Raw genomic sequence first — 15,848 nt, 5'->3', positions numbered from 1 at the left:
GAGAAGCAGCATCTCCACATCCTTCAGTAGCTATGGAAAGCAAGACAACCTCCCCCTATTTTCACCAGATTCTATAGGGGTACCTATAGGGGGGCAGTGTCTCTGACTCAGAGTACTACAATGGAAAGTGCATATAGCATAAAATATCATTGGGACCTTGCTTCCCTCCATTAAAGACACCTTTATTAAGCACTGCATCTAGAAAGCCTACAGCATTATGGAGGACCTCTCCCACTCAATTTTATAATAATAATAATAATAATTCATTACATTTATATAGCGCTTTTCTCAGTACTCAAAGCGCTATCTACACAGGGAGGAACCGGGAAGCGAACCCACAATCTTCCACAGTCTCCTTACTGCAAAGCAGCAGCACTACCACTGCGCCACCTGTGAGGACAAATTGGTCTCTTTATCCCACTTCCATCTGATAGAAGGTCCTGTAGCATTCTATCTGCCAGGTTCTACAACAGCTTCTACCCCTTAGCTGTCCAGACTCCCCTCAAATCTGCCCCCAGTAGTTTATTTACATACAGTACATTTGTTACTGCTCTTATTTTTATTATTAGTTGTTATTATTTATTTGTTACTACTTATTTATTATTGTTTATTTGTTTTTTAATTTATAGTATAGTTATTCAGTTGCCTTCCACTTGTTTTACATGTATGTGTTATGTTTTGCTGTGGTCCTGGGGAACATTATTTCATGCCATTGTATGCTGCAATACTGAGTATGGATGGAAAAACAATAAAGCCACTTTACTTAACTTGACCTGACCGTGGACTACATTATGCCAAGTTACAGTTTCATCAAGTTACAGTACTTAAAAAAGAGTGGATTCACCAGCCAGACAAAAAGTGGTATTGAAAAGCTTTGTGAACATTATAAGAAGTCACAGGGTTTACTTTAAAAAGTAAAGCATTTAGTTTTACTGGTGTATATCTTAACAGATGAGGTTTAAACTCTTTTGATAGGCCCTTAAGAAACTCATCTTCACTTTGCTGTTCATTTATTTGTAACAGAATGTTTCTTCGTTCTGTAGCATAACTGTTTCTTTCTCTGTCATACCATGTCTTTTTCAGTTTATAAATACTCAATACACATTTCATCCAAGAGAAGCTGTATGAGGTGATAAGTCAAAGAAGACCTAAATAGGTACATACTTTTTAGACAAGAACTGTTTCATTAAATAGATTATATTCTAATAAATCTCAAAAAAATATAGTTTATTGGTTAAAAATTTAAATTGAACCACTTACCAAATGAACATAAGGCACAAAGTATCCTAGGACTGCAAATGCCACCCCAAATGCCCAGACTCTGTAGGTGTATATGTGGAACACACTGATATTAAAATGGTTCTTTAACTTCTCAAGGCATCTTCTGCCCATGTTTGATTCATCATTAGAAAAGTTTTGTGCTTTAGGTAACAATGGATGGAATGTAAGGGACAGAAGTGCTTGGATTATCATAAATATGCTAAGGATCTGGAAGGTAACACTGAGTCCAAGAGCATTTCCTGTTTTTTTCAAGAGAAAAGGCAGTGCAACAGAGAACACACTGCTGCCTGCTGTCACAATGCCATTTGCTAATCCCAGGTTTTGACGGAAGTAGTGGCCTAGGATGACCAATGATGGCTGGAAAGCAAAAGAAGATCCACAACCAAATAAGATGCCATAGGTGAAATACAGCATTCCCAAGGAACTGTTTGAAAAGGAAAAAAATAATAATACTTATAATAAAGAATAATGGTCACATAACAGACACATTTTGTAATATACATTATTAAGGCAAAAATAATAAAAGTTCATAAGTAACAATATTAGGCAAAATTCTTTTTACTTTCATCATAATTGTTCAAGATATTGCCATCGTGTTAGATTTTAAGTTGTCATAATATCCTCAGCATTTTTGAGAATGGATTCATTTAATCTTAAATAGACTAAAAAGGAATTTGTGTCTGTTTTTTTTTTTTTTTTGACACATACCAACAGTAAGTTTTTTTTGGTATAGCTCATATTGCATAAAAAATCTACAAAATTAATACTTGGAGACAGAAAAAAAATCCTTGACTTTATAACAAAAAAACTGGAAATCAAGGTTGATTTTTTATTCTTAAAAGGTGTAAAAGTACTCTCCATAATACCTGTATAGTCTAAAGTCGACCACTGAGTGGGCCGAGCTAATTAAACTCTGATTATTATGTTTAGTAAAGAAGAAAGTTGCATACTGTAAGGCCTTAGAGAACAAACTCCTTGATTCTGCAAAGGATTAGTGGAACTTGGAACAACCTCTTATATTTGAAGCAGAAACCCTAACAACTCAATGAGATATTGGGACAATATAAGTATTAACTAGCAAGAGAAGCTTAATGGACGGATTGGTCACTTCTCATTAGTAAAACCTATGTTCTGTTATAAGACATAAGGACAAGCATAACTAGAAGTTGCAGTATATTGATAACATGGGAAGTAACAGGTGCTCAGACATGTTTCATTCTTTTATTTTGAATGACAGAAAAATTATGAGATAGAGCGAGCTAACAGAATTATGATCAGAGAGCTAACCAAACTCAAAACAAAAAACAGTCACAGCTAATTGGTCAAAACCAAAATGTTAAACTGATTATAACATAATCCAATTATGATAGACCTAGAAAAAAACATTTCATGCAGTCTGAGAAAAACAGCATAATGCTAGCAAATCTGTGGCCTCTATAACCATTATTGAAATAGGATGAGCCTTTCTTAATCAAATGAATTTTATTTTTGGCCTCATAATTCAAGTGACTATGCATTGCTTATTTTGTGATGCAGCAAAAAGTTGTTGTGAATACCTGAGAAACGAAGGACAACAGGAAAGATGTTCCAACACTTTCTTTATTTCCTACATCTATTAAGATGGCTATTGCACATTTGTTGAGAATTTGTAGTCTGCTCATAGAGAGAAAATCTGATTACTGTAAAAAATAAAAGATTTTATACTGATTTTTTTTTAAATTAAGTATCCCTCTTTACGTGATCATTTAGTGAAGTTACACTTTTAACTGAATACTTTCCTTTTGACAAGTTAACACTGTAAATTGGTAGACTATTTCAAAAATATGCACAAAAATGCTCTGGATATCACAAATGTATTTTATTGGTAGCACCTCTACAAAAGCATTCTTTTGGTGTCTCTGCCATATGTACTATACATATAGGTACTTATAAATATTGACCACTATGTAAAAGTACAGATAGGTATTACTAAATCTCATTTAAATTACAAGGTACAAATCAGCTGTTTTCAGCTTCTTCAGGACCTAAAGTGCTTATGTAATTATGAAAGAATGAACCCTACAGTAACACACTGACAGGATGTGATGTCAATATAGAATACAGTAGGTAACCTTTGTGTTCAGTATTGATTTGCCATCAGTCTTGGACAAAGTAAAATAGTTACTATATTCTTACTATATTCTGTTTGTATAATTCTTGTTATGTTTTACTATTGATTGTTGAAGTAAACTATATTACTTGGTCATTTAAATTACAGAAGTTACTTTTACATAATAAACTATGGCATACTGAGATGGGCTGGCGCCCTGCCCAGAGTTTATTCCTGCCTTGCGCCCTGTGCTGGCTGGGATTGGCTCCAGCAGACCCCCATTACCCTGTGTTAGGATATAGCGGGTTGGACAATGACTGAGTGACTGACTATGGCATAGGGCACTGTAAATTGCAGGTGACATCCTTGCTATAATCTTTCTTTTAGAATCTAGATTTCATTTCATTCCCTATATATACAACACTTTTGTATTTCACTTTTGATAACGTTATTCTGACATTTTGTTAAGGAAATAAGGCAATACTCTTCCGTAACTGCAGATGACCCTCCAGCCCCATACATTATTGTATATAAACTATTTATGACAGCTTTTTTTAGCAAATGCTGACAACAATGAACAACAACTGTTTAGTCTGAGGTTTGATCTTATATTAATTAATAACAGACATATGGCATATACCCAAATAAAATGCAAATGAGTCAGGACATTTTTTTCCTTTTGCTATAATGACATAAACGGCATAATGCTCTTCAGTGTAGTAAATGGGAAGAATCCCAACAGTAAAGGGAAAAGTGGTACATTTGATCTTTCTTGAAAAATCGTCTAGACAGTGGAAACATTTGTATTTCATTACAATTTTTATGTATTAATTAATGTATTGATAAAATGCTACATGACAGCAACCAAGAGAGAAAAATAAAAATGAAGATGAAGTAAAGTGAGCCATGACACATTTGAAGATCTTTTATCAAATTACAGATATCAGATATGTTATTTTCAAGATATTTTAAATCAATTTTCAGATATTACAAAATGTTTTCTTGAAATACCTCCTTCATGTATTTTGAGATATGACCTTAATATATTGACATATCTTAACAAAAACTGTAAAATTACCCATGTTTTCAATATGATTTCCAATTGAATAGAGAGCTATTTTAAGATATTTTGAGTTACATTTAGGATATCTCAGAATAGTCTGGATGTTATTTCAAGATATCTTAAAATGCATTTCAGATATCTTGACATTCTCTCAAATAATTAAAACACATCTTTAACTCTCTAAGGTTCATTTTCTTCTATTTTAACATACTGTAGATTTCTGCTCCTTTTGAATCATTTTAATTTGTATTTCAAGGTACTTTGAATTTTTTTAAGATGCATGAATATTATTTTCAGCTATCTAAAATACAACCAAATGTATTTCAAATGCACCTCCTATCCATTTTGAGGAAATGCATTTTAAGATGTGCATTTTGAGACATTTGAAATTCATCGAAAGATGAGATGTCTTAAAATAGGCAGGAAGTCTTATTGAAAGAAACAGAAATAAATTGATTTTGAGATATTTCAGATATTTAAAAATGCAAACAAAAGCAATATGATATATCCCAAAATGTCTTGAAGTGTACAGGATATTATTTTGAGATAGATAAAAATATACCTGAGATATCTTGAAGTGCACATGAGCTACCTCAAAATGCATTTTAGATACCCTATAATTTAAAGGATCTTATTTTGCAATATCTCAAATTAGAGTTTCATCTATCTGAAAAGCTAAAATGCATTTAATACATATGAAGTTCATTTACAAATATCTGTAAATATTAATTTTGTCTGTCGTGATATTGTAGCCCAAAAGCATTACTAGTGAAAGTAACAAAATGTTAAACAAAATTAAAACTATATTAACATTGTGCTTCTTCTCTGGTTTAAGGAAAGTAACAAGGAGAGGTTTTTGCTTTGTACCGTAAACAACACAAAAAAGTTTAAGTCTTACTTGGCAAAAGAACTTGAAAGTAACCCAGTGAAAGCTACAAATGCCCCTGCCACTGAGGTTTTTCTGCAGCCGAAGTGGTCTGTAAACATGCTGACAATTGGGGAGCAGAAGAAGATCATACCCATGGCTAGCGCACCTACCCATGCTGTGAAAATATATAAAACATGTTAGAAAGTGAAAGGAAATATAGTGATGATTTTTTTCAACTCAGCTGAGTTTATTTTTATATAATGCACTTTCCAATGACAAACTCAGAGTAGCAAACACATTAACAAATATGGTGAAAATAAAATAAATATTTAATAAAACACAAAAATATCATGCAATGTGGTCATGAAAATACACATAAGAAAATGTATGTATGCTTATTTTTCCCTCTAAACCTTAAGAAAAAACTTAGTATCTGTGTGTCCGTTTACTGTGTCTCAGTGATTCCAAAAGAAGATATATCACAAACGTTTTTTAGTAATAAAATGTATTGTATTTGTCATTCCAAAAATAGCACATCACAAACATTAACACTGCTTTTAAGAATGCCATACCAAACGACACATAACAGAGATACAGTGGTGTGAAAAACTATTTGCCCCCTTCCTGATTTCTTATTCTTTTGCATGTTTGTCACACAAAATGTTTCTGATCATCAAACACATTTAACCATTAGTCAAATATAACACAAGTAAACACAAAATGCAGTTTTTAAATGATGGTTTTTATTATTTAGGGAGAAAAAAAATCCAAACCTACATGGCCCTGTGTGAAAAAGTAATTGCCCCCTTGTTAAAAAATAACCTAACTGTGGTGTATCACACCTGAGTTCAATTTCCGTAGCCACCCCCCAGGCCTGATTACTGCCACACCTGTTTCAATCAAGAAATCACTTAAATAGGAGCTGCCTGACACAGAGAAGTAGACCAAAAGCACCTCAAAAGCTAGACATCATGCCAAGATCCAAAGAAATTCAGGAACAAATGAGAACAGAAGTAATTGAGATCTATCAGTCTGGTAAAGGTTATAAAGCCATTTCTAAAGCTTTGGGACTCCAGCGAACCACAGTGAGAGCCATTATCCACAAATGGCAAAAACATGGAACAGTGGTGAACCTTCCCAGGAGTGGCCGGCCGACCAAAATTACCCCAAGAGCGCAGAGACGACTCATCCGAGAGGTCACAAAAGACCCCAGGACAACGTCTAAAGAACTGCAGGCCTCACTTGCCTCAATTAAGGTCAGTGTTCACGACTCCACCATAAGAAAGAGACTGGGCAAAAACGGCCTGCATGGCAGATGTCCAAGACGCAAACCACTGTTAAGCAAAAAGAACATTAGGGCTCGTCTCAATTTTGCTAAGAAACATCTCAATGATTGCCAAGACTTTTGGGAAAATACCTTGTGGACTGATGAGACAAAAGTTGAACTTTTTGGAAGGCAAATGTCCCATTACATCTGGCGTAAAAGGAACACAGCATTTCAGAAAAAGAACATCATACCAACAGTAAAATATGGTGGTGGTAGTGTGATGGTCTGGGGTTGTTTTGCTGCTTCAGGACCTGGAAGGCTTGCTGTAATAGATGGAACCATGAATTCTACTGTCTACCAAAAAATCCTGAAGGAGAATGTCCGGCCATCTGTTCGTCAGCTCAAGCTGAAGCGATCTTGGGTGCTGCAACAGGACAATGACCCAAAACACACCAGCAAATCCACCTCTGAGTGGCTGAAGAAAAACAAAATGAAGACTTTGGAGTGGCCTAGTCAAAGTCCTGACCTGAATCCAATTGAGATGCTATGGCATGACCTTAAAAAGGCGGTCCATGCTAGAAAACCCTCAAATAAAGCTGAATTACAACAATTTTGCAAAGATGAGTGGGCCAAAATTCCTCCAGAGCGCTGTAAAAGACTCATTGCAAGTTATCGCAAACGCTTGATTGCAGTTATTGCTGCTAAGGGTGGCCCAACCAGTTATTAGGTTCAGGGGGCAATTACTTTTTCACACAGGGCCATGTAGGTTTGGATTTTTTTTTTCTCCCTAAATAATAAAAACCACCATTTACAAACTGCATTTTGTGTTTACTTGTGTTATATTTGACTAATGGTTAAATGTGTTTGATGATCAGAAACATTTTGTGTGACAAACATGCAAAAGAATAAGAAATCAGGAAGGGGGCAAATAGTTTTTCACACCACTGTATGTGCAATGCACGGTACACTGCAAATGTTAATGCTTAAGCCTACTTTGATTACTTTGTGTATGAACGAGATCTCTTACTGTAAGTTAATGGTAAATTCATATAAGTTTTTACTTAGTTTGAATTAGAAGAGAATGTAGTTTTCACACAGATAATTGAAGATTCTTTTTTACCTCATAAGCAAAAAAGTTATTGGAATGTTCTTAATTTTCAGCTACAGTATATCCCTGTATTAGAATTTTCTCAGATTGTAATTAGAAATCAATAAAGAAACAAACTGTTAGACAAAGAGGCATTAAGAACATACAGCTTTCTGACATTTATCTGTGTATGTTGCTGTTAATATGGTCCAAGTGTGTGCAAGAACATACAGAAACACTTCTTCCTTAAACAGATATATACATACAATATACTGTACAAGAATATTATTTTTGCTTGAAGTATCAATTTTTCTTTGTGTTTTCATACGAATTGTTTGCTTTGAATTACAAAACATTTAAAAGAAAGACACTAGGACTGTGGAGTATTTTTGTAAATGAGTCATACTAACTGGTGGAATGCCTTTCTGGTAGCTGTATTTTGAACTATTTGGAAACCCTCAACAAACACTTAGATTTCAACGCATTTTAGATGGGTAGTACAACTAGAAGATAAATGCTTTATTGATCCTTGGAAAAGTGCAGTACTACAGTTTCTGATTAGAAATTAGAACATTATAACAATCTAGACGAGAACAGGTCATTCATCCCAACAAAGCTCACCAACCCTGTCCACTTAATTCATCCGAAATACCATCAAGTCTAGTTTTGAAAGTCCAACACTACTACCACACTACTAGGTAATTTTTTGTAAAACATTTTTAAACCTGTTCCACTGCTCTTCAACTGTCTCCACACTTAAAATCTTATCCCAGTATATTCTCCTTAGACTTCCATGCATTTGCTCAAATTTTCCCTGCCATAGTTAAACCAACTTTGGTCTTTGCATCAATGCTCTTCCAAAACACTGACAACTGCATTATATTGTGGTCAACTGACTGCAGCAATTCGACTACCTGTACACCGTGATTTTTATCTGGGTTATTACAAAATACTAAAGCACTACATCAAAAAAATTTTGGAAAAAAAAAACCTGGAAATGCTTCGTATTTGACTCAGGAGAATTTTAGCATGTGAATGAAGGAATTTTTTATTTTTTAAAGAAAGTTAAAACACACATACACAATTTTGTTATTGCCACTTTTATCTAATTCTGGAAGTATTTTGGAAATAGATTTGTGAATGCTATGAGACCACAATGATGTGACTTATTAGATGTGAGTTGTAATCATTAATTTGTATTGTCAAAAAGTTGTAAGAGGAGACAAAATGGTTGCCAGATTAATTGCTTTTTAATACATTGTCCTATACATGCCTGATAAAGGAATGGAGGCTTCACATTTTGTTATCATTTAACTCGGCTGAAATCAACATGAGTTTTACTGAATTAGCCTGCAATCTAGGAGTTATCTTTGACTCTAGCATGTTATTTAAAACACACATTTCAAAGCTATCTAAATCATGTTTCTTCAATCTTAAAAATGTTGGGAAATCAAGGTGTTTTCTAAATAAGTGTGATTCAGAGAAATTTATTCAGGTATTTATTTTTAGTAAGATTGGCTACTGCAATTTGGTGTTCACTGGATTTTCAAACTGTTCTTTGTACAGCTTCCAGTTAATCCAAAATTCTGCTGCAAGAATTATTACAAGAACAAGAAAATACAGACTCCACTAACTCCAGTTCTTAAATCCTTACACTGGCTTCTAGTTAAGTTTAGGGCAGACTTTAAAATCCTCCTTTTAACATATAAAGCCTTAAATGGCCAAGGTCTGGCTTACTTGTCTGAAATTATCATGACTTACAAACCAGAACATACATTAAGATCTCAGGATGACAGTCTGCTTATGATTCCAAGGATTAATAAAATAACAGTGGGAGGTCATGCTTTTAGTTACAGGGCTGCTAAATTGTGGAATGCATAAATTGTCTGCCTGCTACTATAAGAGACGACCCTTTGGTTTCAGCTTTCAAATCCTGGCTAAAGACTCACTTCTTCAGTTTAGCATATCCTGACTAAAGCTGCTGATTTACTGTACATACTGAATCTCTGTTGTTAGTCATTAGTACTAAAACATAAGTAATATGATAGTTATAATTTGTTACTAACCCTCACCTATTCTGTTTCTCTTCTCTGTACTCAAATGTGGCACTTGGTGCCACTGCCCGCCTGGCAAGTTGTTCTGCCTACCTAAGATAAAGTCTTCTCTGATGGAGGATCGCAGGAATCATTGGGTAGAGGGGTCCTTTCATCGGATTGGCTGGGCGAGCGCTGACTCAGCTGTGGAATGGCCAATAGGGGGAGGCAGCTTGATGGCCGAGGCCTCCAGGATTCTGAACAAATCCAAATCATATTGTGTAATATTATCTACTGTTGAATTCTGCTCTGTTCTTGTAATATTTCTGTTGCACTATTCAATTCAATTCGTTATTGTCATGTGTACAAGTACAAGTACCATGTACAATGAAATGCTTGCTTGCATGTGCCCCCGCAGACAGTTAACATAGACAAAAAAAAAAAACCCACACACAATAAATAAATGAATATAAATATATAAGTATATATGTAAATAAATAAAACCAGAATCCTAGTGGCAGAAGTATATGTGCAGGTAGCAGTGGAGGTGACACAAGGTTACTGATTGTTCATGAGTCTGATTGCAGTTGGGTAGAAACTGTTCCTGAACCTGGAGGTGTGCATCCGAATGGACTTTAGTTGCTTCCCAGATGGGAGGACGGTGAAAAGTGACTGTGCAGGGTGGCTGGGATCCCACCTGATACGGTTCATTTTCCTCAGACAGCGTGTAGTGAGGATGTCCTGGATCGCAAGGAGTTGTGTGCCCGTGATCTGCTGTGCTGTGTTCACCACATGCTGCAGAGCTCTGCAGTCCTAAACTGAGCAGTTGTTGTACCAGGATGTGATACATCCTGTCAGGATGGATTCCACAGTACACCTGTAGAATCTGCACAGGGTTGTGGGGGACATCCGGGCTTTACTCAGTCTCCTGAGGAGGTAGAGGCGTTGGGCTTTCTTGACTACTGCCGCAGTGTGACTCGATCATTTAAGGTCATCAGTGAGGGTGACTCCAAGGAACCTAAAGCTGCTGACCTGCTCCACAGCCTTACCTCCGATGTAGATGGGGATGTGCCCTGTTGCCTTTTTGCGGAAATCCACAATCATCTCCTTAGTTTTACTAATGTTGAGTGTGAGGTTTTTGTCCTGACACCATACTGCCAGGAGTCTGACCTCCTCCCTGTAGGCCGTCTCATTGTCCTCGCTGATCAGACCTATTACATTGGTATCGTCAGCAAACTTGAGGATGGTGTTAGAGCTGTACTTAGTTACGCAGTCATGGGTGTAGAGAGAGTAAAGCAGGGGGCTCAGCACACTGCCCTGAGGGGTGCCAGTGTTGATGGTGATGATGGAGGAGGTTTTTCCACCAATACGCACTTGCTGAGGTCTACCAGTGAGGAAGTCCAGTACCCAGTTGCACAGTGAAGAGCTAAGCCCCATATCCTGGAGTTTAGCGATGAGACAGGGTGGTGTGAAGTGTTATGGCGATGGCATCCTCAGTGAACCTGTTACTTAATAAAACAGCGAACAGGCAGTACAAACAGCGACAATAACAAAAACACAGACACAAAAATGAAAAGTCTGCGAGGAGCAGCACGCAACACATCTCCTCTCTCCGGCGCCATGACACCACTATTCTATTATATTGTATTGTATTGAGGATTACTTGTGTTCTGTTCTGCATATTGTATTTACCCCCTTTTTTGACATCAATCGCACGCCCAACCAACCTGGATAGGAGTCTCTCTTTGAAGTGCCTTTCCTAAGGTTTCTTCTATTTTTTTTCCCTAAAAGGTTTTTTTTCGGAGTTTTTCCTTGTCTTGTTATAGAGTCAAGGCTGGGGGTCTGTCAAAAGGCAGGGCCTGTTAATGCCCATTGCGGCACTCCTTGTGTTATTTTGGGCTATACAAAAATAAATTGTATTGTATTAATTGTTTGATTGCATTTAACACGTCTACAGATGTCTCTCCAAGCATTAGTTCATTGTCTAACCAACGTGCACAATTTATGGCCATGGGGGCACAACATACATATCCAAAATTATGCATATAGGACTATGGTAAATTGCAAATAAAGTGGCTATTTGGTTTGTCTACACTGGCGATGAAAACAGCAGCTTTATTTGTTAATACCAAGATAAATTTTATGTAGTAGTGTTTTAAAGCTTCGAAGCGCAAAGCACATCTATCAATATGATTAGGAGGCTTTGCCCCCTGCTTGTTTCGCTTGCCAACCCCCCGGCCTGCGCTACACACCAGCCACTTTGTGTCTCTGCCGCTCACGTATGTGTATGTCACTTTCACCAAACAACAAATCTTTTAATTCTCATGGATAGGCCTCTTCATTGGGAAGAAACACTACTTTTCCCAGATAGCAGCACGAATTAGACAATCTACAAGTTAAAGTATAAAGCCAAATAATATCTATATGCAGTGGTCCCCCTTTGTATCTCGGTTCAGCTATTTCACCCCTGCTACATCGTGGATTTATTATTATTATTAGGGGGCTCTGCCCCCTGCTCGCTTCGTTCGCCCAACCCCATGTTTGGTTTACCAGATAAACAATTTAAAGAGATTGTTATTTTCATGCGAATTGTTACATGTGCATTATTTTCATTTTTATTTTAGAACTTTTGTAAAAACAATATTTGTCCTTTATTTCCTGCCCCCGGACGTGGTTAAATCTCTTTCTTGCGGGACTTATAACGCTGCTCGCATTGTGAAGGGGGGGTCTGAACGCACGCTAAAGATATACGATCGGTTTGGCTGCTGTCTTGCTGCTGCTGCTGGCCAGCTGCGTGTTCTGCTTGTCGCGCTTTGCGTCAATCATTTAAAAGCCTGTACAGCAGCTGTCCTTTTGCAACTTCGCGTCTCTGCCGCTAGCGTTCTGAAGGGGGAGGGAGGGTGAGGGCTGAATGCATGCTAAGGAGATGCACTCGGATCATCTGCTGGCTTGCTGCAGCTGCTGCTGGCGAGCTGTATGTTCTGCTTGTCATTGTTTTAAGAGCTGGGAGCACCTGAAGTGTGTCTGCCAAAAGTGTTCCAACAACTGCTAGGTTAGAAGTCCGTGAACTTGTTTTAAATTGTTTGTAGTAGGGTGTGACATGCAAAAGTCACCGTCTCATGGGTTTTACTTCCTAAGGTTGTAATGTCTAGTCTCGTGTATCGTCAAAGTGTCTCTCCGAGATGATCTGGTCTCGATCGCTTCAGTCAACCCCCCTGGAGGCGCGCTACGCTCCTGCCACTTCGCATCTCTGCCGCTCGCATTGTGAACAGGGGGAGCTGAACGCACACTAAGGAGAAGCGGACGTATCAGCTACTGGCTTTGTGCTGCTTCTGCCAAGATACATGTTCTGCTTGTCGCTCTGCACGTCGATCATTTAAAAGTCTGTACAGCACCTGTCCTTCTGTCTCACTACCTTGTCTTGCGTGATGTTAAAATGCCTCTCGCAAGACGTCAAATTGTCTTCCGAGAAGATCATGCCTCGTCTCCCTGTCAAGATTTTTTTTATAATAGAGAGACGTTACTCATATCCTTAGCCCGACATCCACATATCATATGTGTTTACAAAGTGTGTTTTAATAAATTTACATGTGTTTAAAGTGTGTGGGAGTGGTATTTTAAGGGTTAAACTATAAAAAAAATGTTTATTTATATGGTCTTTCTATATCGCGGATTTTCGCCTATCGCTGATGGGTCTGGAACGTAACTTCCACGATAGTTGGGGGATCACTGTACTTCTGTCATATCACCTGTTATAGATAGATAGATAGATAGATAGATAGATAGATAGATAGATAGATAGATAGATAGATAGATAGATAGATAGATAGATACTTTATTAATCCCAAGGGGAAATTCACCTATGTCCATATACTTAATCTCTTTTCGCTGTTCCGTTATTTCACCAAGTAATAATTTCTGTTTGTTACCGCTAATGCGATCTTTACTATCAGTTTTTTGAGACTTTCGAATTTTAGTACGTTCATAATCTCTAACCTGCTCTGCATGTGTATCGCGCCAACGTTTTGAACCTCTTTATGACATTCTACTTTGTCTTCTACTCTTTGTCTTTTATTTCTTACCCCACTTGGAGCTGAGAGCGCAGGAACTGTGTCTGACAATAGCGGTCACACGAATGAGAAGTGAGTGGGCAGTGGGTGTGGTTGTAAATGTTTGAGAGGAGGGCAGGACTTTTCAAAATCTCTTGGCAAAAAGTCTCTCTCGCGGGAGTTGAAATTATCTCAGAGAAAGTCTTGTCTCAGGATTTCCTTTTATAATAGAGTCACATGTACTATGTTAACAGAAATGCACAATTACAAAGATACACAGTACTAGCAAAACACATATTTCATTGCTGAATATGAATATTCAAACACTAAATTGGGTGTTTGAATTCATGTAATTAACGCTGTAAAATAATATGTCATATATTGAAATTGTTGTAATTCTCTGACAAACCAGATTTTAAAATCAGATATAATAAGGTTTGAAATTTTATTTTTAGTAATAATTTTAACCAGTGTATTTGGAGAGGAAATTTTAGAAAACAAATTTTGAATTTGCACCTGGTAAGATAAATCAGGTAGTCCACTATGATTTTGTTCTTTATTAACTATATGTTGAAATTCTCCAGACATGTGGTTAAGTCCGGGAATCCCAATGTCATATCTTTGCATTGTATTTTAAATTAATGAATACCACAAATAGTTTTTGTATGAAATGGTGGCACAATGGTAAAGACACCTGGGTTTGAGTCCTGGTCCTACTTGCATGGAGTATGCATATCTGTATAGATTTCCTCCCACAGTACAAACACATGCTGGTTAACTGGACTGGTGTTACTAAATTTTTCCTAGTTGTGTGTGTGTTTGTGCTTGTTTGTGTGCGTTCCCCTGAGATGTACTGGGGCCCTGTTTAGGGATCTGTTCCTACCTTGCACTCTATGCTTGCTGGAATAAGCTTTAGCCCCCTGTATCCCTGCTCAGAATTAAGTGGGCTTGGAAAACGGTATGGATTGGTAATTCTTTTTTACATAAATGATAACTGAGTAACTTCTTGATGGATATACCAGCATTTTAAAGCTGCTGTTACTGTTACAATTTATACAGCATATTTTATATTCTATTACAGAGAAAGGCACTAAAAGCCAATGAATAGGTGTCATGGTATCAAATAGGTTTTGAGCTTCATAAAATTTCACTGGTATTGGTATCAAACATAAAATCTGGGATCAATACATCCCTAATAATCATATTAATTTGCATTTTTCAAAATTCAAAATCAGATTATTTTTCCACAGTCTTAAAAGCACATGTTGAATGTGTCACTCAATGTTTTGGAAAAATTCTTTTGTCATCAATATAAAGAAATATGTAAAAATACATGATTTTTATCAAACACATCTCTCTAAAAAATTACCTGGATTCAGAACTCCCAGCTTAACCTTCTTGATAAAGAATTTGTTACATACATTAGTTAGGATGAGAGATGTTTCAGAGGGAACCACGTTGCAACCTTCACATTGATCCTATAGTTAAGACATTTTTGCACAGTAGCTATCATCTGTTTTACTGTCTCATTAGGTTTTACAGTTTGTATTATAAAACCTACTGTTAACTTATGCAACAGAAACTACCATCAGAAAATAAAAATATTCTCTCTATGAGGCATCCAGTCTAGTGACTTGTTTGTTGTATGGTGATGCAGTTGACAGTTGATCCACTGTAAATTTACAGTGAATTTCAAAGGCTACTTGTATTTTCAATAGGTGAGACAGGCAAGATTTCATAATTGCACATTGATAGGAAGACAGTCCACAAGTTGTTATCAAATGTTTTTAAATAATAATCATGGGGACAAAGCAGACCAGACTCCAAAAATCAATAATTCAGACTGATAGAAATTTGTCCTCTTTCAATAATGGTAGGCTTGGTTAAAGAACCAACAAAACAAACAATACCTTTGAACCAGCTTTTAATAGCGAGCCCTTCAAATTCTCACTGCATTTTGCAGACATAACCATGCAAGATGATCTTACAAATATATAAATTAAGAATAAAAAGCTAGATGTTAACGGGGAACTGAATCAATATTGGAAGATGTACCCTGTATAGCTCAAATGTATTGTTTGTTTTGTTGGTTATTGAATGTGCTTTTATTT

The 15,848-nt window shown here is 36.6% G+C and overlaps 1 protein-coding gene across 4 annotated transcripts in view; it reads right to left on the bottom strand.

Moving 5' to 3' along the window:
• Window positions 1-15,848, bottom strand: part of LOC114662093 (monocarboxylate transporter 8-like) — a 1,225,996-nt gene that overhangs the window by 69,899 nt on the left and 1,140,249 nt on the right. For all 4 annotated transcript variants that reach the window (XM_051934371.1, XM_051934372.1, XM_028815421.2 and 1 more), the window contains exons 3-4: window positions 5,332-5,476; window positions 1,261-1,705 (exon numbers count right to left, since the gene is read on the bottom strand). In XM_051934371.1, the coding sequence (XP_051790331.1) occupies window positions 1,261-1,705; window positions 5,332-5,476 (590 nt within the window). The remainder of the gene's footprint in view (window positions 1-1,260; window positions 1,706-5,331; window positions 5,477-15,848) is intronic.

This window comes from Erpetoichthys calabaricus, chromosome 12 (genome assembly GCF_900747795.2).
Source record: "Erpetoichthys calabaricus chromosome 12, fErpCal1.3, whole genome shotgun sequence".
Taxonomy (NCBI): Eukaryota; Metazoa; Chordata; class Cladistia; order Polypteriformes; family Polypteridae; genus Erpetoichthys; species Erpetoichthys calabaricus.
This window is presented reverse-complemented; position numbering and strand designations above follow the sequence as displayed.